At 37.9% G+C, this 27,294-nt stretch overlaps 1 protein-coding gene across 2 annotated transcripts in view; it reads right to left on the reverse strand.

Moving 5' to 3' along the window:
• TMEFF1 (transmembrane protein with EGF like and two follistatin like domains 1) overlaps positions 1–27,294 on the reverse strand; it is a 109,793-nt gene that overhangs the window by 59,960 nt on the left and 22,539 nt on the right. For both annotated transcript variants that reach the window (XR_010120008.1, XM_055271681.2), the window contains exons 2-5: positions 23,495–23,604; positions 12,945–13,074; positions 8,740–8,766; positions 5,333–5,429 (exon numbers count right to left, since the gene is read on the reverse strand). Coding sequence is in view for 1 of the 2 variants with exons in the window: in XM_055271681.2 (XP_055127656.1) it covers positions 5,333–5,429; positions 8,740–8,766; positions 12,945–13,074; positions 23,495–23,604 (364 nt within the window). In the remaining variant the exon portion in view is untranslated. The remainder of the gene's footprint in view (positions 1–5,332; positions 5,430–8,739; positions 8,767–12,944; positions 13,075–23,494; positions 23,605–27,294) is intronic.

Raw genomic sequence — 27,294 nt, forward strand, 5'->3', positions numbered from 1 at the left:
GATATCACTTCACCTTCTGAGGGAGAGACTCGTCAGATTGTAGTACTGACGAGTACTACATTTTCAAAACAGAAAATGGTACCACAAATGACTACGATGTCCAGCAGGTGGATTAAACTGGTTATCCACGTTGTCGGCCACACTTTGCACCTGTACGATTCTCTGAGCAACTCTGAGACATTTATATCACTCAGGGGGATAAATGGAAACAGCATCTCCAAAAAGGAGACTGACATAAAAGAGGCAGAAGAGCAGGCACTAGTTCCATAAAGTGCATTGCAGACAAAGTTCAAAAGGAATAACTGGAGGATTTTTATAACTCACCTGTATTGGCATTAGGCCTGATGATTCTACAGACTCCTCACACCATTCCTGGGCAGGGATTTAGGTCAGGTATATAAAAGGTACTGAAGTGAAGGAGTCCTATGATTATGTGTCCCCACTATCCAGAGAAGCAGCTGATGGCTATCTCACAGCAATAACTTCGGCCTTGGACAGATTAGAAATACTGTTTAGAAAGAGAGGGGGTGTGGTACTAAGAATATGTGGTTTAAGAAATATAAGTTCCTGTAAAGAAGTGCTGTTTTCAAGTTTTAAGACCAAGTAGGAAGTCTATGCACTGTTTCACAGTGGTCACAGTGAAATACTGAAACCCACTTATGTGGGGAGTCATATTTCTTGGAGGCTCAACCACCTACACCTCTAGGTATAAATTTGAAAGGTAAGCATTAACGAACATAACCGTCACAAACCCAAGCAAAGCCCACAATGCCATCAAAGATGCAGTGAGTTTCAGGAAGGAAGGGTGAGGAGGAAGCCTCTTAGAAGCAAAAATAATTTAAATTATAAATGAATTAAAATAGCCATTGAGCAGACAAGACAGATAAAATACATGCAATGAATAAAGTTCATGCACTTCACTCAGAAGAACCTATATACTCTTATTTTACATTTAGAACTTATTTCTACTTTAGATACAGTTTCTGCAAGTGTTTGTTTCCTATTCCAGGGAGGCAGAGAAGCAAATTAAAAATTGAGGGCATCTACAGTCAAACTCATTGCCGAGCACACTGACAGCATCTAGAAGCAGCAGCTAACAGCCTTACAAGAGAGAAGAAAACATGTTTTTAAAAAACAGATATAGAACCCAAAACACAAAGCTAAATGAAGCCTTAAGCGCAGCAGTGAAACAACCACACATCATTGGCCCATACATGTGCGTGCACAACACAATAGACTGATTCCTTGTCTTAAGACCTATGTTCTGGTTCTCCATTCAGCCTTTCTAAACTCACCTTCACCTATAAAAATCAGGATAATACTTCCTTGCCCTACTACCAAACAGAACTGCTCAGAATAGCTTAAAAATATATTATGTGTAAAAAATGCTCTGAAAACTGTAACATACATGATATGTAACTATAAGAATATGTTAAACATGTTCTGTATATTCTGTTTAAGAAGGCAAAGAAGTATGTAATGTATTTAAATAAATTTCTATTTAAATGGCTAAATAAAAAAAAAAGCACTTCTCTTAATAGCAGAAAATTAACTTACACGGTATCACTTATCCCCTCACCAAAATGCCAGATTTTTTTTAACAACTATTAGCAAGAGAAAGAATTTTTAAAAGCAAGAGACATATTTTAGCTGCTCTTTGCAAATCAGATAGGTTGGATAACATTTCTTCTGACAGGAAAGACATTTCAAATTGAGAAAAGACAAAGTACGTTTGATTTTCTGGGTTGTTTGCTCGTTTGTTTTTAGAGACAGAGTCTTGTCTGTCACCCAGGCTGGAGCACAGTGGCGCAATCATGGCTCCCTGCAGCCTAGATCTCCCAGGCTCAAGCAATCCTCCTGACTTGGCCTTCTAAAGATTCTGAGATTACAGGTGTGAGCCACCATAGCTGGCCTACAATAAAATTTTAAATGAATACTTACACCTAAAAAAATACATGCAGTACACATCTATTATAGTTTCCTATAGAGCAATACTTTTCAAACTGTAGGTCATAATCACTAGTGGATTATGAAGTCAATTTAGTGGTTCACTGCCACTATTTTATAAGAAAGTAGGATAGAAAATATTAGAGTACCTTGCATTTAATAAAGGTAAGTACTATTCCACAGAATTTTGTTTGACTTAATATTTATTAGTACCATGTGTATATAAGCAGGAGTGCTGGAAAACAATGCAAATGTATTTTTTACATGAAGTGTAGTCAAAAAAGACTGAAAGTCACCGGTAAGAAATTCAATAAATAGGCATTTGATTTCTAGATGCCAGCTAAGAACTAACAGAATTTAAAAGCAGCTAGTACTCAGAGTGACCAAGACTTAATACAGAAGTAAAGAAATCACAGCTGGGACTAGGCTGATGAAGAGGGCAGTGTTTTTGTTTTTTTAAAAAAAAAAAAAAAAAAAAAAAAAGTCACTGGGTAGCAATCCTCAAAGTAGGAAAAAGAAGATAACATTCCTTCTGGGAATTTTTTCTTTAAAGGAAAATTAGAAAGAGGCAGATGGTAAGAAAAGCACTATACTGTTAATTAGAAGAATATACCACCATCAAACCCTCTGACTTTAGTCCTCAATAGTTTCATCTTTAAAATGAGAGGGTCAGACTAGAAGATAAATTATTTATTTATTTATTCGAGATGGAGTCTCGCTCCATCACCAGGCTGGAGTGCAGTGGCACAATCTTGGCTCACTGAAACTTCTGCCTACCAGGTTCAAGCAATTCTCCTGCCTCGGCCTCCAGAGTAGCTGGGACTCAGGTGCATGCCACCATGCCCAGCTAATTTTTGTATTTTTATTAGAGACGGGTTTTCATCATGTTGGCCAGGATGGTCTTGATCTCTTGACCTCATGATCTGCCCACCAAAGTGCTGAGATTGAGATTACAGGCATGAGCCACTGCGCCCTGCCTGAAGATAAATATTAAGATCCTACCTTAACACTCTGATTCCAATGGAGTTCATAATAATTAAGTCATAACAGAACTACTTGAATTATAACTGAGCTTTTGTTCTTAATAACTAAAAGTTTATCTTTTAGTAAGAAAATTATGTAACATGTTAATAAATAATAGGTTTTTATATAAAAATCAAGACTTAATGGCCAATGTCATATTTCTGCAGCTTTCCATTTTCCAGACCTAAACGGCCCAGCTGGATGGGTAAAAATTACCTTTAGATACATTACTATTCACCTGATTAGCAACCATGAAAAACACATGGAAGGTGCCTTGAGGGAGTTACATAACCACCATATAACTTTCTTGGTACCATGGCCCATTTAAAAGTTAAAAAAAAATTAAATAACCACTGAGATACATTTACACTGTTAAAACAACGGCAATCAGTAACAAGTGCTTTGCAGACTAAAAGATTAGATATTACCAACATTTCCTTTTATCTCTTTCCATAGAAGGATCAAACACTTTAGCTTAATCACTTTTTTCTAGATAAAGATACCAACTGCTTCCTTCGTATTTTCCTCTTGTTGCATCAATTTCCTTGCCTGATGTTGGCTGCTTGTCACTGTCTATGTGCTCCTTAGCCTGCTGGTAAGAGCCTGCATGCTCCTTACTATTGGTAAGCCCTTCCATGGTCTATGTCCACTTCCTTATGCTTAGAGCTGGTATCTACAACAATAGTGGTGGCAAGCTCTCAGATAAATAGACACACAGAAAATTAATTTAGTAAACACGACAGAGTTGCTCTGATTGGGAATAGGCTACATATTACATTATGAGGAGGTGTTTACATAAAGATATGTATTTTATCATGTAGATGTCTAGAACTCCTGGCCTCAAGCAATCCTCCCACCTAAGCCTTCCAAAGCACTGGGATTACAGACATGAGCCATTGCACCCAGCCTATCATGTAGATGTCACATCTGGAGCCACTTCTGAGACTAGATGGAATATGTTTCAATTCTAAGCAAAAGACCTCCATCTTTTTAAATGTAGACATGAAAAATGATAATAGAAAAATGTATAAAATAGGGATGAATAAAGGCACCATGAAAGGAATAAAAACAGACCAATAGACCAAGCCAGTCAATCACTGACAGCTATTTTGACTCTGAACACTATTACAGAAGAGTACTAAGGAAAAATACAGACACATACACATATATTAAGGTGTTTCATCATGCCATATCATTAGTACAAAATAAAAGGAAGAAACAGCATAATATCTATTATCAGTTCTCTCTGTGAGTCCATACTGCTCATCATTTCTCTATTGTTCTATAGGCCAGTATCTGCTTTGGAAAACATGTTCTTCCAAATCAAACCACTCTGAATGAAATGAACGGACACGGGTCAATCTATGTGACCAATGTGCAGAAACAGTAAATTCAGGTTTTGTTGAGTTCACTTTTTATTGAACTTACTTGTCTTTTGCCAGTTCTCACCCACTTTGAAATATGCACCAAATAAATTAACACAATTTTACCAAGTGCCATCCAAATAGCTGATTTTGTACACAATACTGAAAATTGAGTGTTCTTAATTTGCAAAACTAAATTTGGACATTAATGCTATTTAGATCATACTATTAATGCTAATTAATTTAGATCATACATTAATGCTAATTAGATCATACTATTACTGTTCAGTGAAAGACTCGAATATGCAGTTAAGGGCTGAATAAATACAGAACTGGAAAATACACACCAAAAATATGTACAAGTAAGGAAGAAAGCACAAATATCTTATAGAAATAAATGTTTTAAAATAGATACTAAGTGGAAACTGAGGAAGTGAAGAAGATCCATTTATGCTCCCAAGTCCTAAAGTCAACATTAAAGCTTTTAGAATCAAATATGCAAAAAGCCAGCACCGCAGGAAAATGAAAGAAGAATGATATTGGAAATAAAGAGAATACTGATGAAAGGAAAAATCAAACATGACTGTTGATAAATGTCTGCAGCCTTACTGTTCTACAAAAGAACACCATTTCTTACAGGGAATGAATGGGAAATTGGACAGACAGTGCTGTCAGCTACAAAACCTACCTTAATGAAGGCTGAACATGAGTGAGAAAAGCACTTGGTATAAAATATATAAAACTATCGGGAGGAAAAAAAGCATAGATAAAACCAGAAAACTATAAATGGATTATCATTCTAAAGTATAACACTTACACTGATGTAAATAGCCATAGTATTATATCAACTTAAAAGTCAATAGACTAGCATTAAACAAAAAAAAAATTTTGAAAACACACAAAAGATACAGAACCAGGTAAATGATACCTTTCCACAATATAATCATACTGATGATTAATCTCTAAATAACTTTGTCCCTTACCCTCAACCAACTCACCCAACATTTTCTGCATCTTCATCACATTCAGCTTTATATTTGCAGGGTCCACACTTGGAGTGTTTTCTGTGAACTTCTGCCCCTGACCCTTCCTCTTCTGTTTAAAAAGAAAAATCAAATTTTCAACCAAAAGTTGGGATCCTTTCCAGATATGCTTCATGTTTTCAGTAGTCATTATCCTGTTTCTGAGGAAAATGTACCTGAGCTCTTGAAAACAGTCACTTCCAAACTCTACCAATGCTTGAAGTTCAAAAATGTTGCCAGTACTGAGTACAACATATTTTGTGAGGAAAAGAAGTTTTGGTGCTGAAAAATGATCCCTTAAACTATGTAAGCAGAACAACACAGTAGGTTTGATAATAAATTGCTTTTTTAAAAAAATTACCATATAACACTGAATAAGGGAGAAAGAAAAGAGACAGGAGCAATACATTTAGTCCTGTGATTACCCTCCTGTTGCAATCAGCCTGTGCAAAGCTGGTCAGCAGATAAGCGCCTGACCACAAAAGAATGTAACTCTCATCTTTTCCTCACATCAGTTTCATACCTGTCTTTCTAACTACATAAAAACTAATTTCAGAGTTAAAAAAATACTTATCTCCACATTTTAAAATGAAAAAGGGTCTCTTTATACAGGACTTTTCTTCTTTTTCTACTTGGCGACTTAGCACAGCCAAAAATACGCAGACACAAAAGTATGCAGGTCTCCTATGACCCAATGCAAAAAAAAAAAAAAAAAAAAAAAAAAAAAAAAAAAAAAAACCAGTAAATACTGCCAGCCCCAAACTCAGCTCACATCCCACACTGAAAGGGCCTTATATTTTGTGGGTCTCAACTAGAGTGGATCATATCCTGATAATCTCAAACTGGCCAGGGAGTTCAGTTCTGAAATCAACTTAAGGATTTCAGTTCATTCAAAGGATTTCCCTCGAATTTGGTTTGAAAAAGAGTACTATTCAGGGAGTGTCTTTTTTTTTTTTTTTTTTTTTTGCAGACAGAGTCTCACTTTGTCATCCAGGCTGGAATGCAGTGGCACAATCTCAGCTCACCACAACCTCCACCTGTGGGTTCAAGTGATTCTTCTGTCTCAGCCTCCTGCGTAGCCAGGATTACAGGTGCACACCACCATGCCCAGCTAATTTTTGTATTTTTAGTAGAGACGGGGTTTCACTATGTTGGCCAGGCTGGTCTTGAACTCCTGACCTTGTGATCCGCCCACCTCAGCTGGGATTACAGGCGTGAGCCACCACACCCGGCCTCAGGGGGTGTCTTATAATAAAGACGGTGTTTAAAAGGTACACAAATCTGCCATGCCTGTTTGGTAATGCTTCCGAACTTCTTTTTGGTGTCTTCCTGTCCTTAAGTAGAAATATTCCCCTAAACTCTCATGAATACTCCCAAACAGATACCACGGATTATCATCCTAAGTAATTCTGAGGCCCCAAAACATCATAATATTCAGAAATACTACAGTTACCATGAGCTCACTAAGGTCTGTATATTAACTGGAGCAAAGCACTTAGCCCTTCTAACTCATACTCCATAAAAAAGGTCAACCTACATCCTCAGGGCAAGATATCCAGCATTTTTTGTTTTGTTTTGTTTTTTGTTTGAGACAGGGTGCAATGGCGTGATCACCACTCACTGCAGCCTCAACCTCCTGGGCTCAAGCAATCCTCCCACTTTAGCTTCCGAAGTAGCTGAGACTACATGCCACCACACCTGGCTTTTTTTAATTTTTTTTATTTTTTGAGAAGGAGTCTCGCTCTGTCGCCCAGGCTGGTGTGCAGTGGCACAATCTCAGCTCATTGCAACCTCTGTCTCCTGGGTTCAAGCAATTCTCCTACCTCAGCCTCCTGAGTAGCTGGGATTACAGGAGCCCACCACCACACCCAGCTAATTTCTGCATTTTTAGTAGAGACGGGGTTTCACCACATTGGCCAGGCTGGTCTCAAACTCCTGACCTCAGGTGATCCGCCCGCCTCGGCCTCCCAAAGTGCTGGGATTACAGGCATGAGCCACTGCGCCCGGCCTTTTTTTTTTTTTTGGTAGAGACAGGGTCTCACTATGTTGCCCAGGCTGGTTTCAAACTCCAGGCTCAACTGATCCTCCCATCTCAGCTTCCCAAAGTTCTGGGATTTTAGGCATGAGCCACTGCGCCCATCCCAACATTGTATTATATAAGCAAATCTTGAGATCAACTCTCACTTCTTTAATATAGGAACAATGACAATGACAGTTTCCTAACTGAATACCTAACCACAGGGGCTAGACTACATGATCACCTAAAATGTGTTCCAGCTCTAAGATCTGGAATTTATTATCTGATCCTTCACACGTGATTATAAAGCTTCTGCTTGAACATGTCCATCTACTTCAAATTCTATTGTTTGACAGCTTTAATCATTTTTATTTTTTTAGCTGAAACTGTCATCCTTGAATTTCTCCTCAGGACAGTTCTCCTGTTCTCCAGGAGACCTTCAAAGTCCCTTCCAACTCTGAAATTTTAAGATTCTATGAAATGTAGAAGTATGGAGTGAGGTTTCAGGCAGTTTTGAAAGGATCATAACTGCAGTTTCCATTTGCATTAAGTGTGAATTGTACTGAAGTGGGAGTTCTTTGGTGTACCCCATAATATCTCAAACATTATTTTGTATACAGTATATACTCATTAAGAATTATAGCCTCATTAGACTATGATATAGATTAGTCAATCTCAATTCTAATCATTTAAACTCCATTATATGCTATTACCAAATATTAATCTTTTAAACAACAGAAATAATTCATATATTTGTAAAATAAAGTCAAAAAGATAGGAAATTGTTAAAGGTTTAAATTAAACTCTAAATTCCACGAGAGTTGTTGGGCAAGTCTTCCTTTTTCTATACACAACTCCCTCTGGAGTTTTTAACCCTGTGCCATGAAAATTCCTTATGAGCAAAAACTTGAAAGCAAGGTATGGGAAAGAGTTACAAATACTCCGGTCCAAGCTAAAATCACTTGTGGGGATAATCCCAAGAAGAAGTCACTTTGATGCAACCTCAATTTAACAGAAACTACAACATCTTCCCCTTAGTCTGACAACAAACTTCCAGAGAAAAATGCAAGAAACAAGAATGCTTAGAGCTGAGAGGGAAGAGGGACAGTTGGGTTAGGAGTGATGGCTAAGGAGTGCATGGTTTCTTTTTGAGGTAATTAAAATGTTCTAAGAGTGACTGTGGTGATGAATATGTAACTCTGAATATACTAATGAATATATAACTGAATTTACTAAAAGTCACTGAATTGTACACTTCAAGTGGCAAATTATATGGTATGTGAATTATATCTCAAAGCTGCTTTTTTAAAAAAAAGAAAGAAAGAAAGAAAAAGCAAATATCCTTTAAGAGGTACTTGAAACTTACCTCCTTCTCCAGATCCAGATCCATTATCTGAGAAGAAAAACAAAGAATGAATATGAGCATTTTTCCTGGAAATTTCAGCTTTTCAAATAATAAAATTTCCTATCAAAAATTAAACTGTGATATCCATTCTCAGTCCTTTTCTCATATTTTTGATATCTTACAATTTATTCTTACATACTTATTTTATGCTGCTCTCAAAATATAAATTGCTTAGATACATAATCATCTATATTTCATACATCTTTGTATCCCATTAAGGACATACCCAGATGCTTTGCACAGAATAAAGACAATAAATACTGTAAAGTAAACGGCTAAAAATATAAATAATTAATTTTAATCCACTCATTTAAAAGGTAGGAGAAAATTTTAGTTTTGTTAAAACTTGAGAGAAATAATGAATAAGCTGCTTTTATTAGAAAGGCAGGAAAAGAGCTTTGGGTCTTACTCCAAAAAAAAAATCTTCTTAAGGAAATCTGCGGATAAAGACCAAAAGCCAAAAGGTAAGAAAAGCCCCAAGGTTTAGGAAGCAAGGAACCAAAGGCTTGAGGTTTTCATGTTACTAATAAAATTAACTTCCTCTAGGAAATCCAATCTGAAGGAAACTTAACTACTTGTCGCTAGTGAAATTAAAAAGAGCCTTCATCAAAGTTACCAGAAAGAAGCTAGTCTCAAGTATAATTAATGTAAAATATTTATTCTATAATCCTAAAGGAACCAGCATATTAGCACAGAACATGTTGAAAACAGGGTAATGATGTAAAATCATCAGCACAGAGTCATTTAAAAAAGCAGAGAGAGCAAGTGAGGAATTTGACACTTTATCTAGCACTTGCCAGGGGAGAGGATACTCTGGATCCTAAAGAACCCATGCTAGCTCTCCAAATTGTCCTCTAAAGCAGAAGACAACACTCAGAACAATATTGTTCCCTTCCCTTCAACCTCCTTTGGACAATAATCAAATTCCCAGATACTGAAGAAACAGGAGGAATTAGAAAAATATATATTGTATGCAGTACCAATTGTAAAATCTTCATGGGATTTTATGGAAAGTCTTAAATTATGTTCAATTTTCATTAATCAACCACAAAATGACATTTTCTCTGAGTAAATAAGGAGGAAATGAAAGAGTGATGGAACAGAAAAAAAGAGAAGGAGGAAGGAAACTCAAAATTGTTTTTATGACCAAACTCTTCTTAGGAAAACACCCCTTTATTACTTCCATTCCACATACAATGATTGGTTACATATTATGTGCCAGGCACCATGGTAAATGTGAGGAATAAAATGATAAATAAGACATATTCCCAGTACACGAGATACTACTCCCAATCATTTTTTCAAACCATGTCTAATTTTAATAAATACAAAAATCTCATACCTTCCCTTGTCGTTTAGAATCCTTAAATAAATTAAATACTGTGGCTACTCTGATAAGGTAGAATTCTCCCTGTAGGCTATATTTTGTAAATGGTACGCATTTCCCCAACCTACACGATTCCATCCCACCCTGAGATTATGATACACATCCCTAGGTAAGACAGTACCTTCCCATTGAGAAAGCACTGATTTGGCTGGTGGTACTTATGTCAGATGAATGAAATACAATATGGTATATGTACAGAAATACACCCAAGGTGTAAACAAACTCTGCCAGGAGATGTCACAGAAGGAAGATTTCACAGAGGTGAAAAGGCTTAAGATCAACCTTAAGCATAAGAAAAAGAGTTTTCAAGTAAGGAAAAGAGAATAGTATTTCTAATTCAAGGAATAGGATCCACAGAAGACCAAATAACAAAACACTGCCCCCTCAGAAAATAAAATTAATATAGCAGCTTATAACTTTGCTCATTCAATCCTTATTTAACAACCACAGGAGATAATATCCACTTAACAAGTTAAGGAATTGGGGCTCAGAGAGGCTTAGTGATTTGTCCAAGGTCACACAGTAAATAAGGGTTGGAGTTAGGTTAAGGCGAGGTCTTGTAATCCTAGTGCAGTGCTCTTTCCAATCTACCACTCTGCTGCCTAATGTTTAACATTAGGTGTTAACACTTGGTGTCTTAAATATATGCTCCTCATAAGTGAAGCATAATTTGAGACTGGAAATAACCTCCATATTCCTCTTTAATTTCTAGATCATTTTGTGAAACACAATGTACTTAAAGAAGTATATAAGAACCACACCAAATCATAGTCTACTAGCCTAAAAACATAATAATTTCTCCAAGCACGTAATTATTTTAGTGTGTATAGAAAGAATTTGGCCTTACTACAAGAGAGGTCTGGGCTTTTCCCTCCGCTTCTGGAAGGTAACCTACGTCATACCTGATAGGAGGATATTTGTTAAGGGAGGGTGCTGACCACACTGGAACTTAGTGTTGGGGGTTGGGCCACATCTAAGTCTTAGGGTGGGGGCTGGTTACACTAGAAAGACCAATCATGAAGAGTAGAGTGGGGGCTATGAGTCACAGTATTAGTGGACCCAGAGTCTTCAATTAACCACACAACCAACTCATCAAATTATATTTACATAATCAGCCCCAATAAAAACTATATGAATAGCAGGGTACAATGGCTCACACCTGTAATCCCAGCACTTTGGGAGGCCAAGGCAGGCAAATTGCTTGAGCTCACAAGTTCAAGACTAGCCTGGGCAACATGGTAAAACCCTGTCCCTACAAAAAATACAAAAAAAAAATGAGCCTGGCATGTTGGCATGTGTCTGTAGTCCCAGCTACTGAGGAGACGGAGGTAGGAGGATCCCTTGAGCCTGAGAGGTCAAGGCTGCAGTGAGTCATGATTGTGCTACTGCACTCCAGCCTGAGGAACAGAGTGAGACGTGGTCTCATAAAGAAAAGACTATGAACACTGACACTCAGGCAAGCTTTCCTGGCTGGCAGTACTCCATGTGCACTGCCACATACTGTAACTGGGAGGAGTTAACATTGTCCATGCCTCCACTGGGAGAGAAAAATCAGCAACTCCATGTTTGGAACCTTCCCAGAATCTGTCCTGGGCATCTCTTTCTTTGGCTGATTTTAACATATATCCTCTCCCTTCATAACCATGCACATAATAGCTGTCAGTGAGTCTGTTAGCCCTTCTAGCAAATTACTGAGCCTAGGGTTAGCTGCGGAGAACCTCTTGATCTCAGCTGGTGTCAGAAGTGAGAACAGCCTTGGAGACTGTCCCCTTTGACTTTGTAGTTGACCCTAAAATTGTCACATTTAGTAAAAGGGAGAATTTCTGAACACTGTAATATATAGGGAAAGAAAAGAAGTGGAAATCCCATAAGAATGGCCTTCACCTTTACCACTAACCTCAATACAATAATTCAAGTTACCTCACCTGCATCTCTATCCCCAAACATTGATACAAACACAAGAAAATAACATTAATAGTTCCCCAAATCGACCACTGCCAATTCTGGAAGGAAAAAAAGATGAAGTAAATACAAACAGCATGGGATGAAGAGATGGCAAAGAAAAAACTTGGAAAGCAACAATCTGTGATACTGCTAATGACTTTCTACAGAAATTTCTCACTTTTTTTTTTTTTTTTTGAGACGGAGTCTTGCTCTGTTGCCCAGGCTGGAGTGCAGTGGTGCGATCTTGGCTCACTGCAAGCTCCACCTCCCGGGTTCATGCCATTCTCCTGCCTCAGCCTCCCAAGTAGCTGGGACTACGGGCACATGCCACCACACGCGGCTAATTTTTTGTATTTTTTAGTAGAGACAGGGTTTCACTGTGTTAGCCAGGATGGTCTCGATCTCCTGACCTCATGGTCTGCCCGCCTCGGCCTCCCAAAGTGCTGGGATTACAGGCATGAGCCACCGCACCCGGCCTTCCTCACCTCTTTTTAAAAAGTCATCAAGACAGATCCCCTATCATTCCCCACCTCAAAGCTCATTCTGTCTAATGTTCAAATCATAAGGCAAAGGACATGCAAAGAAAGTAAGTCCCTATAAAAAGGGTGTTAAACCTTAACAATGTAGTAAGGAGTAACATAAGTCTATACAAGACCACCTTGGGGTTAAAAAGCAACAACGTGAAATGAGGGCAAAAAAGATTTCCCCCACTCCCCGCAACAACCACCACCAATCCACGCAGCACTTGTGGAAATATACCTCTGACTCAAAACCCCCTTTTAGAAATGATTCCACCATATTTTCCAAAATTTATTCAGAAGAATATCATACATACCAGAGTAGCATGGTCCTCTTGCTACTACTGTTATCTCTTTCTGGTGCTTACAAGCAGCCCTTCTGAGAAAGCATTCATTTTGATAAGTGTCCCCATTTGATCCACAGACAGGAATGTAATTTGTATGGCACTGCAAAAGCAACATAAATAAATTCTCAGAACTAGGCATGAATATTAATAGTTTATTTCACATTCATGAATGCAATACCATAGCATTATGACATACTTTGCTACTGAATAGTCTGGGGGTTTTTTTTGTTTGTTTAAAAAGAATTATGCTATTTCTTCATACCTTTTCTCACATTCATAAGGAAAATAACTACCAACTATCCATAAAAATGAGAATGAAAATATCTACTTCATTTGCTTGCTATGAAAAACCACTGAAGTAATAAGAGAAAATGATTGACAATGTAAAGAGTGCTACTTATGTAACAGCATTTTATTATTATCAAAATTCATTTATTCATTCAAACCTAATCATATTCAAAACATCTAGTAGGCAAAGTCCCAAGGTAAATGGTATAGAGGACACAAAGAAATATAGGATGATCTCTGTTCTTGGAAATCTTACAATCTTGTAAGAGAGTCATACAAGTAGGAAAAAAAAAACAATACTGCAAAGCTAGATCATGTACCAAATCAGTAAGCATGTAATGCCTAATACCTATTATTGTAAGCTGAAGTATTCAAGAAAAGCATCCTCAGAGAAAGTGGAATATGAACTGAGCCCTGAAAGATGAGTAGAAATAAGACAGGTGAAGAAGAAAAGAGGTGATACAGGTTTGAGAAATGACACTGGACCTGCATGCAGGAAAACTTGAAAACATCTACATGTTAGAAATATCATAAATGACTGAAGTTTTAAAATCCGGGGAGAATGCTATAACAATATGATACAAGTTATTATTATTATTACTTAAAAAATAGATCATATAAATTAATAAAAACGGGACCAAAGACAGACATGAAGTGTTTACAGAAAAATTACAAATGGCCAGTTAATGCATAAAATATTATTGATCTTCACTAGCAATCAGAGTTGTCCACTAAGATGAGATGCTATTTCCAACTTATAAAATTGGCTATTAAAAAATTCAATTAGGTGGACATCCCACTACACCAGTTTTGGTCATCTAAATTGGTTCTACTTTGAGGTAACATAATTAAAGAATATGTTTCAAGAATCCTAAAAAAAGGAATACAGTTTTTGATCAAGAATTACACATTTAGAAATCAATGTGACAGAAACTTGTAGACAAACATTTATTACAGCCATTTCCAACAGAAATTTATATCAATAACCTAAAAATCTTAATATCTAACAAGACAATGTTTAATTGAAGTATAAGTGTTCAAGAAATTAATATTGCAGTCATTAAGAATTACCTTTTGAACTTAAACAATCCAACAAGCAAAAGGCAAATAATTCCATTAAAAATAGGTCAAAGGACATGAACAGACACTTCTCAAAAGAAGACATACAGGCGACCAATAAACATGAAAAAATGCTCAACATCACTAATCACCAGAGAAATGCAAATCAAAACCATAAGAAAATACCATCTCACAAGAGTCAAAATGGCTATTATTAAAAAGTCAAAATAACAGATGCTGGTGGGACTGCAAAGAAAAGGGAATGCTACACAGGTGGGAATGTAAATTAGCTCAGCCACTGTGGAAAGCAGTTTGGAGATTTCTCAAAGAACTTAAAACAGAACTACCATTCAACCCAGCAATCTCATTACTGGGTATATACCCAAAGGAAAATCAATCATTCTACCAAAAAGACACATGCACCCATATGTTGTTTGCAGCACTATTCACAATAGCAAAGACATGGAATCAATCTAGGTGCCCATCAATGGCAAATAAGATAAAGAACATGTGGTATACATATACACCAAGGAATACTACACAACCATAAAAAAGAATGAAATAATGTCCTCTGCAGCAACATGGATGCAGTTGGAGGCCAATATCGTAACTGAGGAACAGAAAACCAAATACCTCATGCTCTCATTAGTGTTAGGTAAACATTAGATACACATGGACATAAAGATGGGAACAATAGACACTGGGCACCACTAGAGTGGGGAGAGAGGAAGAAAGGCAAGCGCTGAAAAACTACCTATTAGGTACTATGCTCACTACCTGGGTGGCAGGATCAGCAATAAACCCATCTACCTACACATGTACCCCCTGAAACTAAAATAAAAGCTGAAGTTTAAAAACAGTAATTGTGGCCAGGCGCAGTGGCTCAAGCCTGTAATCCCAGCACTTTGGGAGGCCGAAGCGGGAGGATCACGAGGTCAGGAGATCGAGACCATGCTGGCTAACATGGTGAAACTCTGTCTCTACTAAAAATACAAAAAAATTAGCCGGGTGCGGTGGCAGGCGCCTGTAGTCCCAGCTATTCAGGAGGCTGAGGCAGGAGAATGGCGTGAACCCAGGAGGCGGAGCTTGCAGTGAGCCGAGATTGTGCCACTGCACTCCAGCCTGGGCAACAGAGCGAGACTCCGTCTCAAAAAAAAAAAAAAAATAGTAATTGTAAAAAAGAATTACCTTTAAAAAAATATATAGTGTGACAAGAAAAGCTAACAAAGTTAGGCAAAAAGCACATATATAATTTCTGGGAATTCTGTACTTTTTTTTTTTTTTTTGAGACAGAGTCTCGCTCTGTCGCCTAGACAGAGCAGTGGCACGGTCTTGGCTCACTGCAAGCTCCACCTCCTGGGTTCACGCCATTCTCCTGCCTTAGCCTCTTGAGTAGCTGGGACTACAGGCGCCCGCTACCACGCCCAGCTAATTTTTTTGTATTTTTTAGTAGAGACGGGGTTTCACCGTGTTAGCCAGGATGGTCTCGATCTCCTGACCATGTGATCTGCCCGCCTCGGCCTCCCAAAGTGCCGGGATTACAGGCGTGAACCACTGCGCCTGGCCTGGATTCTGTACTATTTTTAAATGTATTATGTATTCCACAAAGCTAACTGTAAATGTTTTAAATAATTTGATAATATAAAATAAAACATAGCAAGAAAATAAAGTATATTTATAGCCCATTTAGAAAAAAATGAATACACGTAAAATAAATCCTGGAATAAAATGTCAACAAATTTTTCACATTACCTGTCTTCATGGTTTCCTAGTTCCCTATTTAAGATTTTCCATATTTCTCTATTTTTCTTCAATGATCAAGACTTACTTTTATCATTTATCTACTTTTAAAAAATGATCAGATTTACTTTATGAAGCATACATATGGCATGCTACCACAGGTCAAGCACTGGTAAAAACAACTTCTAGTAAAATATTTTATAACCTAGTTGACTTTACTATACATTCAGTATCGGCAGAATGTTACACCAACTTTTATTAAAATTATATTTTTATTTTAGGAAGCCTCCCTATTACATATATTCCTCTAGTTTTTCATGGATGACATTCCTTTCTTCTCTTTCCCTAAAATTTACACAATAGCTAGTATGATGTCTATATGAGTCAATATGTTACTTTGTAATTATACAATACTCAATTAGCCAAGGAAACTACTATGAGCTCTAAGATATCAGTGCTAAATCTATGAACTTTCCAATCCCACTTTCATTCCTCAACAAATGCTTACTTTCTAAAGTAGTGTTGTGTTCACAAAGGTGCCAATATCGCCCCCTAGGGGTGGCTGTCCCTGTGGAGGCATTTTTGGTTGTCACATTGACAGACGGACATTACTGTCATTTACCAGGTAGATTCCAAGGATGCCTGAAGTACTGCAAAGGAAAGGACAGTTCCATACAACAAAAACAAGTATCACACAACTTCTGAATGTCTCTCTGGCTATTCATGTAGGAATTTTGACAAGACTTTCCAAAATACTACAAATCAGTCTGATCTGTTATACCTTATCCTAATATTGGTTTTTATTCTAGCATCTACTAGACATCTACATTTTTGTTTCATGTACTCCTGGTATGAAATTGCTTTTAATTTTTTTTTTTTTTTTTTTGGAGGCGGGGTCTAGCTCTGTCGCCAGGTTGGAGTGCAGTGGCGCAATCTAGGCTCACTGCTATCTCCGCCTCCTGGGTTCATGCAATTCTCCTGCCTCAGCCTCCCGAGTAGCTGGGATTACAAGCACACACCACCACGCCCAGCAAATTTTTGTATTTTTAGTAGAGACAGGGTTTCACCATGTTGGCCAGGATGGTCTTGAACTCCTGACCTCGTGATCCGCCCACCTCGGCCTTCCAAAGTGCTGGGATTACAAGCATGAGCCACTGCGCCGGAACTGCTTTTAATTTTTTTAATCCAAACATTTATCATAAGCAGACATAAACATCTGATGACTATATTTTCTTCTATGGTAATCATACCTAAACATTTACATTCTGAAATATTTATTTTACTATAAATTACTTTTATTTCTCCTTTACATTGCAATCATGCATTAAATTCATTTCTTTAATCATGTGTTTATGTAGGTTAATTTATCCATGAATTTCTTCTAAGGATAGTAAGGAAACTGAATATTAAAAAGAAGCATTAATTCTGATAGGGCTGAGAATCTTAACATTTATTCAACAGTTTTTATCCAGTAAGCATTAGTCTACAACTTTAAGTGTCCTAACTTAAATATCATAACCATGTGAAGCACATGGCTTAATGCTTAGAGCTAAGGCTATGAAGCCAAAAATGTTTGAATTCAAATCCTGGGCCCACCAACCATGTGACTATGGGCCAGCACCATCACCATGTTCAATGGTGTACAATGGTGATTATAATACTACCTACCTAACAAAGTTGTTATGAAGATTAAATAAGATAACCTACCTTTGGCATTTCTATCTGACCATGGTACATTCTCAATAAACATTAGCTATTTTGCTATTGCTAGTACCATTTCTCAGTCATAAGTATTTGCCAACAGTCACTAATAAGTGGAAGAACCGCAATTCCTCCCAAATGATGTATTTTAACCACTACACACTCAAGTTAATTCAGTGGTATATTGCCATCTGCCACCTGGTGATACTGAGCAGAGGACTTAATGTCTCTGAAATTCATCCTCACAAGCATATACCTAGGAGTGAGTGTGAGAAGGGAGAAGTAGACCTGCTGTTGGTCATTCTCAGTTTCCATGGGTCTCTCCTGGAAGCCTCTAATTATGCTAATGGACAAATTATGGGATTTGGACAATTTTAACAACATGCGATTTCTGACTTATGTACTGATGTTGGATTCCAAGTCTAACCTAAAGTCTGCTTCCTCTATATTGCCACCCTTGTTGGGAGGAAGAACTCTCCCCTATACCTTTTCTTTAGCTAGAAGAATGTGATGATGTTGCCAGCTATTTTAAGTAGTTTAGAAAGATGGAGCAGTGTACGACTCTGGAACTGCATCCATTCAAGCATTTATTGTGCACCTACTGTGTGTCAGGAACTATGCTGAATACAGCAAGTAGAAAATAATAACAAGGTTGTGATGATTAATTTTATGTGTCAACTTGACTGGGCCCCATGGTGCCCAGACTGAACATCATTTCTGGGTTTATCTGTGAAGGAATTTCTAGATGGGATTAATATTTGCATCAGTGGATCAAGTAAAGCAGACTGCCCTCCCAGTGTGAGTGGGCACTATTCAATCCACTGAGGAACTGAATAGAATTCTTCTCTCCTTCTGCTTGACCGCTTAAGCTGGGGCATCGATCTTCTCCTGGTGCCCAGGCCTTCAGTCTCAGATAGGGACTTACACCACTGGCTTTCCTGGGCTAGTATACAGATGACAGACTGTAGGACTTCTCAGCCTCCATAATCAAATGAGCTAATTCCTTATTGCTCGCTCGCTCTCACATTCATGTGTATGTGTATGTGTGTGTTTGTGTTTGTGTGTGTGTTTCTGTTTCTGTTTCTCTGGAGAGCTGTGACTAACAAAGGGTCTAATAAGAGGGCATGGCACCTAGCAAGAGCAGACATTGATAAATACAAGAAGAAAGACACATAGTTCAGAGAATGCCAGAACAAAGATGAAGAAAGAAAACAGGAAAAAAAGTCATAGACTGTACTATATACAAAGTTTTCAGGGAAAGATGCAGTATTAATCATTTTTCTGTATACCACATTAACAAAAGTGGCTTTGTTTATATATGTGGCAAGATAATAGCTCTTATTAGCAGACTGAAAAAAAACAATTTGAATTTTTATTTAAAATCCTGTTATCTGTTAAAATGTATTTAAATAATGTCCCAGAAAGCTTCTATTTAGCACTAAAAGCATGCTGAATCATAAGCAAGTTTTTAAAATGAATTGGAAGATATTGCTAAAGCATCCAGCAGAGAAGGGTTTAATGGGCAAGTCGGGTCATTATTTTTAAGCTGGCAATAACCTAAGTCTACCTTATATAGATTTATAATCTTATAAAGGAAGGCAGAATGGTCAAAGGAAGGTTCACTCGGTAGCAAGATCAAACTATACTGTAAGCCCTGAGGCAGTTTGCTCCTACAAGGCAAGGAACCAGCCTTTAAACATCTTTACATCCTCAGCATCTAGTCTCATACCCAGCACAAGTAAGCACTGGATAAATGTCTAATGGTGTCAACTCCCAACATATTTTCCTTCCCTGCTTTGCCACAAGGTAAAAATGCAAGCAATTCAGACAGATCATGGAAGGATTTTCTAGCTGTTCAAGGACATTTTTTAAAACATCAAAAAGGCTATTTCTTTATAATCTTAGAGTTTCAGGGAAATACTTTTCTCAAAAAATGAAGAAAAGCAGGGCTGGGCATAGTAGCTCATACCCGTAATCCCAGCACTTTCGGACGCCGAGGTGGGAAGATTGCTTGAGCCCAGAAGTTCAAGACCAGTTTGGGCAACCTAGAGGTCTCGGCTCTACAAAAAAATTATTTTAAATCAGCCAGGTGTGGTGATGCACACCTGTTGTCCCAGCTACTCAGGAGGCTGGCGTGGGAAGATCATTTGAGCCCAGGAGGTCAAGGCTACAGTGAGCTATGATTGTGTCACTGCACTCCAGCCTAGGCAACAGAGTGAGACCCCGTCTCAAACAAAAAAAAAAAGACAGATAAATATAAGGTGAAAATCTGAAATTTCTTTGTGTCTAAAATATAAACAAAATGAAAATGAAACTAAGATACACAATTATTATTGTCAATTAAGAATACATAGTGTTAAAAAAAAAACAAAAAAATGAAATTAGGATAACTTCTTTAAAATATAGAGTTCTTTGGAATCTATTGCTCCGGGAAAGGAACAATCTCTAAGATAAATACTATTAAATGATTTAATATTTAAAAGGGGAATTAAACAAATTTATATACACACAAAATATTTCTAGAAGGAAATGCAAGAAGTAACAGATGTTGCCTCTGAGAAGAGTTGACAGTCTGGAGTGGAAGCTTTTTCTGCTACATATCTTATATTGTTCAAGTTGTTTACTATGGGCATACATTACTTTTTTAAAAAATAAATCAAAGTAGCCAGGCATGGTGGCTCACACCTGTAATCCCAGCACTTTGGGAGGCCAAGGCAGGTGGATCACGAGGTCAAAAGTTCGAGACCATCCTGGCCAACATGGTGAAACCCTGTCTCTACTAAAAACACAAAAATTAGCTGGGTGTGGTGGCGTGAACCTGTAGTCCCAGCTACTAGGGAGGCTGAGGCAGGAGAATCATTTGAACCCGGGAGGCGAAGGTTGCAGTGTGCCATGATTGCACCACTGCACTCCAGCCTGGCAACACAGCAAGGCTCCATCTCAAAAAAATTATAATAAATAAATAAAAATAAATAAATAAAGCAGCAGGTTCTCTTGAGAGTTTATGAGTTAACGAATATCAAATGCTCAGCATAGTAAGCAATATATATATATTCCAATATTGTATTGTACAGAGTATATATATATATATATATATATATGCATACACATATGTCTTTACAAATCAACATAAGGGAAAAAGAAAATACCCCAAAAACTAGACACAGAATATGAAATATTAATTCACAAGAAAAATTATAACAAATACACTGCACATTTTCAATTTCTCTAGTAATCAAATGCAAATAAAAATTGTTTTTGTCTTTCAGATTTATAAATTTAAAAGGACCAACAAAATCCACTACCAAAAGGTTGAGTGGAAACAGGACATCTGATATGAGGCCACTGGTGATAATGTTAATCTGCACATGAGCATCCACTGGCCCAACAATTCCACCTCAAGGAATTTAACCTAAGGAAACACAGCAGCTGAAGAGGAGAACAGCCCCGGTCTTCCCCACACAGGGTGACTAAATCTTCAACAACAAAACCCACCATCTTTCTTTTAACGAACCAGATAACAGACTTGAGGACAACCACAGCCACTAAAATGTGAGAGGGAAATCTCAGAAAGGAGAGAGTTCCAGGGGAGTCCCAGGTTCCGCATATGAACTCAGAGCACGTTTCTGGCCGACCCCTAAACCACACATGGGGCAGACTCCAAGTAGCCCCAGTGAGGCTAAAAGAAATGAATTGATACTTGTGTTGCTGCCCACCACAAGTAAGGCAGAATCTGCAGTTTGAGTTCAGCCAACTGTTTCAAAAATAATAATCTTCAAAGGAACATAACAAAACTCACGCACTCTAAAACATATGATTCACAATGTATAGGATAAATTCAAAGTTATTCTAATGTGAAGAAACAGGAAAATATGGTCCATTCTCACATGAGAAAACAATCAACAGAGGCAATACCTGAGGATGTCCTAGATATGGACATTAGCAGACATATTTTAAAGCGGCAATAACATCTACGCTCAAGGAAAATATGCTTACAGTGAATGAAAAGAGGAAATCCCAGCAGGTAAATAGAAACTGTAAATTCTAAACATAAAAAATCTACAATTAAAAACTCACTGGATGGGAAGAATGGAGGTGACAGAAGAAAGGATTAGTGAACCTGAAGACATCAATAAAAATTATCTAATGTAAAGAATAGGAAAAAAATTGGGAAAAAATGAACAGAGTATCAGGGACCTTGAGACAGTATCAAAAGGTCTAACACATCATGGAAGTCCCAGATTACAGGAAATAATAAGCAGAAAAAAAATTTTAAGAAATAGTGACAAAATATTTCTCAAACCGAGTAACAAATAGATTTCAGAAGCTCTGCCAACCCCAAGCATGATAAGTTCAAGGAAAACCATACCATAGTACTTAATAGTCAAACACAGTAAGGAGAAAATCTTGAAAGCAGTCAGAGAAAAATGACACATTAGGTTCAGGGGGAAAACAGTTCAAATTATCACCGACTTCTCATTTCATTCTGGCTAAAGTCACCTTCCATGCTATGCAGAGCTCTATGGAAAGGCGCTCTTGGCAAAGAAATGTCTCCAGCCAACAGGCAGCAGGGATCTGAAGCCAGCCAAAAGCTACCTAAGAAAGCTTGATAGAAGGTGGCTGATATGAAAATGCCCAAAAGAAACCCTCCTATCATTCTATGTAACCGAATGTAAAGCCCCTTTCGACCATGAAGAAACTGGCTGGACAACAGTATACCTACATACCCCTCCTCCTTTACCTAAACTCTCCACTTCTTTTAATTAAAATAAACCACCTGATGGTTTACAGTTTTCAAAGATGTTTCATATGCAAGCTTTCTTTCCAATTTTGATTCTCATTACAGTATCATAAGTAAGGGTAGGAAACGTGCCTTCACTTTTCAGATAGAATACTGATGCCAAGAAAATTACCTGAGATCATACAGAAATTTGCCTGAGGTCACAGGGTTACCAGAAATACTAACTCTCCTATGCTTTCGTTCCTGATTTCTGTACCCTTTCTTCCCCTCAAACCCAAATGGTGGGTACGTTTAGAATAAAATTGTGAGTGGAAAAAAAATTCTAATTCCTTTTTTGCCTCATATCAAATCAACCATCAGAGACCATCTTGTAAGAAACATTCTGAAGTCTGATTACCATTTAACCACAGAAAATAAAAAGAAAGAATTAAATGTAACATATTTCCCTTGTTTTACTTTTTTAGACAACAGAATCACAACTAAAAGAGCATCTGAAAAGCAAAAATATTTACACTGTTAGTTTGAGGTTCCACTTGCTATTCGAGCTCTAACCTTGACTTACCCCGAGTCTCCAAGTCAGTCAAGTTCTGTGGCCTGAAGAGATGAGACAGCAACAAGTAAGAATGGAAGGGAAAGAGACAGACTAGAAGGAGAAGAAAAGGAAAAAGATGCCAACATTTAAAATAAGAGACTCTAGTTCAACCTGTACCTTCTTTCCTTTCAGTGACAATTATACCTTACATTTAAATAGAAATTTGACATTTTTTCAAAGAATTGTCACATCTATTATTGTCAATCTGTCCTCTCAATTCCATGCAAGCAGCATGGAAGATACAAATAACAGGGCATCATCTGACAAAAAAGAACTGAAGGGCTGTGACCCCAATTTCTTTATGGGGTTCAAGGTGTTTTAGGTATTTTAATTTGAAGAATTTAGAAGTATAAAATACAAAGAATATAAAACTTTTCAAAATAGGTTGGGTTTCCTCACCTGAAATTGGCATGCACATTTCAAACCATCTCCATCTTCTTTACAGACTCCTCCATATTTACATGATGACTCATCACAAACTCTTACATCAGACTCCCTCACATTTAATTCTGCAAAAGAAAAAAATTGTTTGACATATATATTTGGCTTTCTATTACTAGTGTGTGTGTGTGTGTGTGTGTGTGTGTGTGTGTATGAAAAAGTCCTTAAACTGTATTGAGCCCCCCCATTCAGAAATGTAATAAGACATAAATATACAAAAAGAAATTCTATAAGACACAAAATGCTCAGTATTCCCCAAACAGAATCCTGCATAATAATGAGCCTAAAAGTAACTCAAAATAGAACTCAAAATTTCAGGACTTAACATAATTTCCAAAGGTAAATCTGTGGAATTTTTCTGTTTTGCCTTCTAAGGCCTTAAGATAACAATCTTACTATTTCTTATTTAACATTTTAGGTTATTTTTCTAGTAAGTTACTTTTAAGGCTAATGAGAATTAACAGTAATACTAATTAAATGAGATACAAATTATCTTAATTCTTTTGTTATGCAGAATAAATTTGGGGTGATCATTATTCATTCTAGACAAACTATTTTAACTACGAAAGAACAGTGAATCTGAATTTCGTACAACAAATATATATGGAGTATTTGTTTACACAGATTAAAGAGATTCAAAATCTTACTAGACTTAAAACTTTTAACGGACTGAATTAAGTTCACTGTACCAAAGCAAGCAGAGCCAATCAACGATACCAGAATTTCATGGTCATATTGCTCCTGCTCCAACATTAAGCATCAAATTAAGCTTCGAGGTTAGTGCTTGAAGCTGCCAATCAGTGAAAGTGGCTGAAAATCACTACAATGCAATTTTCATATCCTTTGTATGGGGAATGAGAGCTTACAAAAACAAATGCACTTAGGCAAACAATAAACAAATGACTGTTTAAAAAAAAAAACCATCCCAGTGTAGTGGTGAATACATGAGTCTGGGAGCAGAGAGAGTCCTAGATTAACTCCTGATTCTGCTGCTCAAAAGCTGAGACTCTGGGAAAAGAGCAAGGACTCCTGTATCTCTAGATCATGATGAGGTCCCGGCAAAGAGATCTAAGGGAGCATTTCTCCGGTTATCCCCATTCCTGGTTGTTTTCTATTTCTAGATTTCAAAGCAGGACTCAGTAAACTAAGTCAAGGGAATTCTATGTCCAGTGACAACTGTCCTAGTGACATTTCATTACCTCTCTCTACCCCATTTGTTCCCACTGCTCTGCAGTGGTGTCTTGGGTCTCCTACTCCCAGCTGACCCTCCGAGGAGCTGGCAATCAAGTACCTGAATCCCTAAGGAGTTGACAGTCAACAGTACTTACTTGAGTAGTCACTGTCAACTAAGTACTGCTCAAGGGCAAGATCATATCTAGGTAGGTTACAAAAAAATTATCTTTCTTAAATGATTTCTGGGTTACAAAAAAAAATTTCCTTAAATGACCTCAGGTGCACAGAATTGGATTAAAGCTCAAGCATTCACAAAAAAAAAGACATGAGTGGAAATTTAAAGCAAGAGAAAGCTAACACAAGCATTTTGTTATTCTTACTGTTTCACAAACTATTCCAGGTAGAGAAGGCCATCTTTTCATTCCTCATCACGCTGGCTGTGGAAGCTTTATGTCCTTGGTTCTCCTTACCTCCCCATTTTTGCTGTCTCTTCCCTTTCCTGCTTGACCATTTGCTTTAGCTCTTGAGGCTCAATCCTAGGTATAGGGATTTCCCCCTATCTACCCACACTTCTGCTAGGAACTTGGACAAGGTCTGGTTCCAATTACTATCGAATACACAACTTCAGACAAAAGGAAGATAACAAAATATTAATAAAGAACTGCCCTGTAAAAGATGGTAAGAATGTACAATATCTGCTCAACTAAGAGCTTAATCAAGTTTAGAGGCTACAGAAGTAAGAACTGCACAATTTGACTAATGAAATATAGTGCATTTGTCTTTTCTCCTTTCTTTGTAGGCTTAAAGTTCACACTGGATTCCATTACAATCAGACATAAAAAACAAGAATAAGTAAAGTTTTTATTTTGTCTGTGAGGCAAGATAATGCTCTGAGTTATGATTTGCTACTTTGAGACTCTTGAATTGTAATGTTTTACCTGTTGTACTTTACAGGTACAGCAGATTGCAAGCTAGAACCTAAACCATCCCTGCCACCAAGAGTCACGTTTGGTAACCCCAAGGAATGTTTGTATGAGGGACTACAGAATACTTTAGGGGAATAATCATCCCTGCTAATGTGAGGCAGAAAAGCTTGGTCCCATTGGCTGGGCGTGGTGGCTCACGCCTGTAATCCCAGCACTTTGGGAGGCTGAGCCAGGTGGATCACCTGATGTCAGGAGTTCGAGACCAGCTTGGCCAACATAATGAAACCTCGTCTCTACTAAAAATACAAAAATTAGCTGGGCATGGTGGCACATGCCTGTACTCCCAGCTACTTGGGAGGCTGAGGTGGGAGGATCGCTTGAACCCAGGAGGAGGAGGCTGCAGTGAGGAGATCGTGCCACTGCACTCCAGCCTGAGTGAAAGAGCAAGACTCTGTCTCAAAAAAAAGAACCTGGCATAAACACAGCCTTGAACAAGAGAAGTGATCCCGAGCATAGTCCCTTCTAAAGACTTAGTTTGCTCCTCCAGCCCAGCCCCAAGAACTCATAACAAAGACAGAGGAGCTACAACAAAGAAACTAAAGAATGATTTTCACTAAAAATGAAGTGACAAGCTCTGCTTTGATGCTCACACAAGACATAATACATGGGGAGAAAGGAGCTGGGACACAACAACAGCCCCTGAATATCAGCAATGTATCTGGCAGGACAGCATAAGACCAAGGAGATGGTAGTGTCAGGCAAAGAGGTAGACCTCTGATATCTGACAGGAGGTACCAATGTGCAACTGCGGCGGCAGCAAACAGCACAGGAAGAAACAGACAGGTGTCATGGAGCAGTGGAATGCATTAGTGGGCAAACATCAAACACAGTTTGGTGACTCCCGGAATAAATCTTGGAGGGAGGCATTTATGAGGGTGCTAGAGGTCCTATATCATTAATAGGTAAGGGTAAAAGTCATGAAATTCTGATTACTCTGGTTATTAGTCATATTTTATTTTATGCATATCTTGCTATCAAATCCATGCTAGTTTCATGTGTGTTCATGCATAAATGTGATTAGTTTATCATCAGAAAGCAATTACTAAGCATCTATTATGTACTTAATACTATGCTAAGAATTTTGGACACACAGGAAAAAAGTGTAACAGGGAATGATCTTGCTAATATATACAACAATTAGTGATGAATTCAATACAGTCTACAAGGGGCTAAATGTGTCATACAGTCTATGGCTGCTGTAGGAGTTCAAGAGATAGGGGACAAAACTGGATTTGAGGCATAGGGTGCAGTGTCAGAAAAAACAAGACTTGTATTGACCTTGAAAAATTAATAAGGCTTTTTTATCATAATAAAGCTAATATAGGATCATTATAAAGAATTTGGGGGCCGGGCGCGGTGGCTCACGCCTGCAATCCCAACACTTTGGGAGGCCGAGGCGGGCGGATCACAAGGTCAGGAGATCGAGACCATCCCGGCTAACACAGTGAAACCCTGTCTCTACTAAAACATACAAAAAAATTAGCCGGGCGTGGTGGCGGGCGCCTGTAGTCCCAGCTACACAGGAGGCTGAGGCAGGAGAATGGTGTGAACCCAGGAGGCGGAGCTTGCAGTGAGCCGAGATCACGCCACTACACTCCA

The sequence above is a fragment of the Symphalangus syndactylus genome, chromosome 3 (genome assembly GCF_028878055.3).
Source record: "Symphalangus syndactylus isolate Jambi chromosome 3, NHGRI_mSymSyn1-v2.1_pri, whole genome shotgun sequence".
Lineage (NCBI taxonomy): Eukaryota > Metazoa > Chordata > Mammalia > Primates > Hylobatidae > Symphalangus > Symphalangus syndactylus.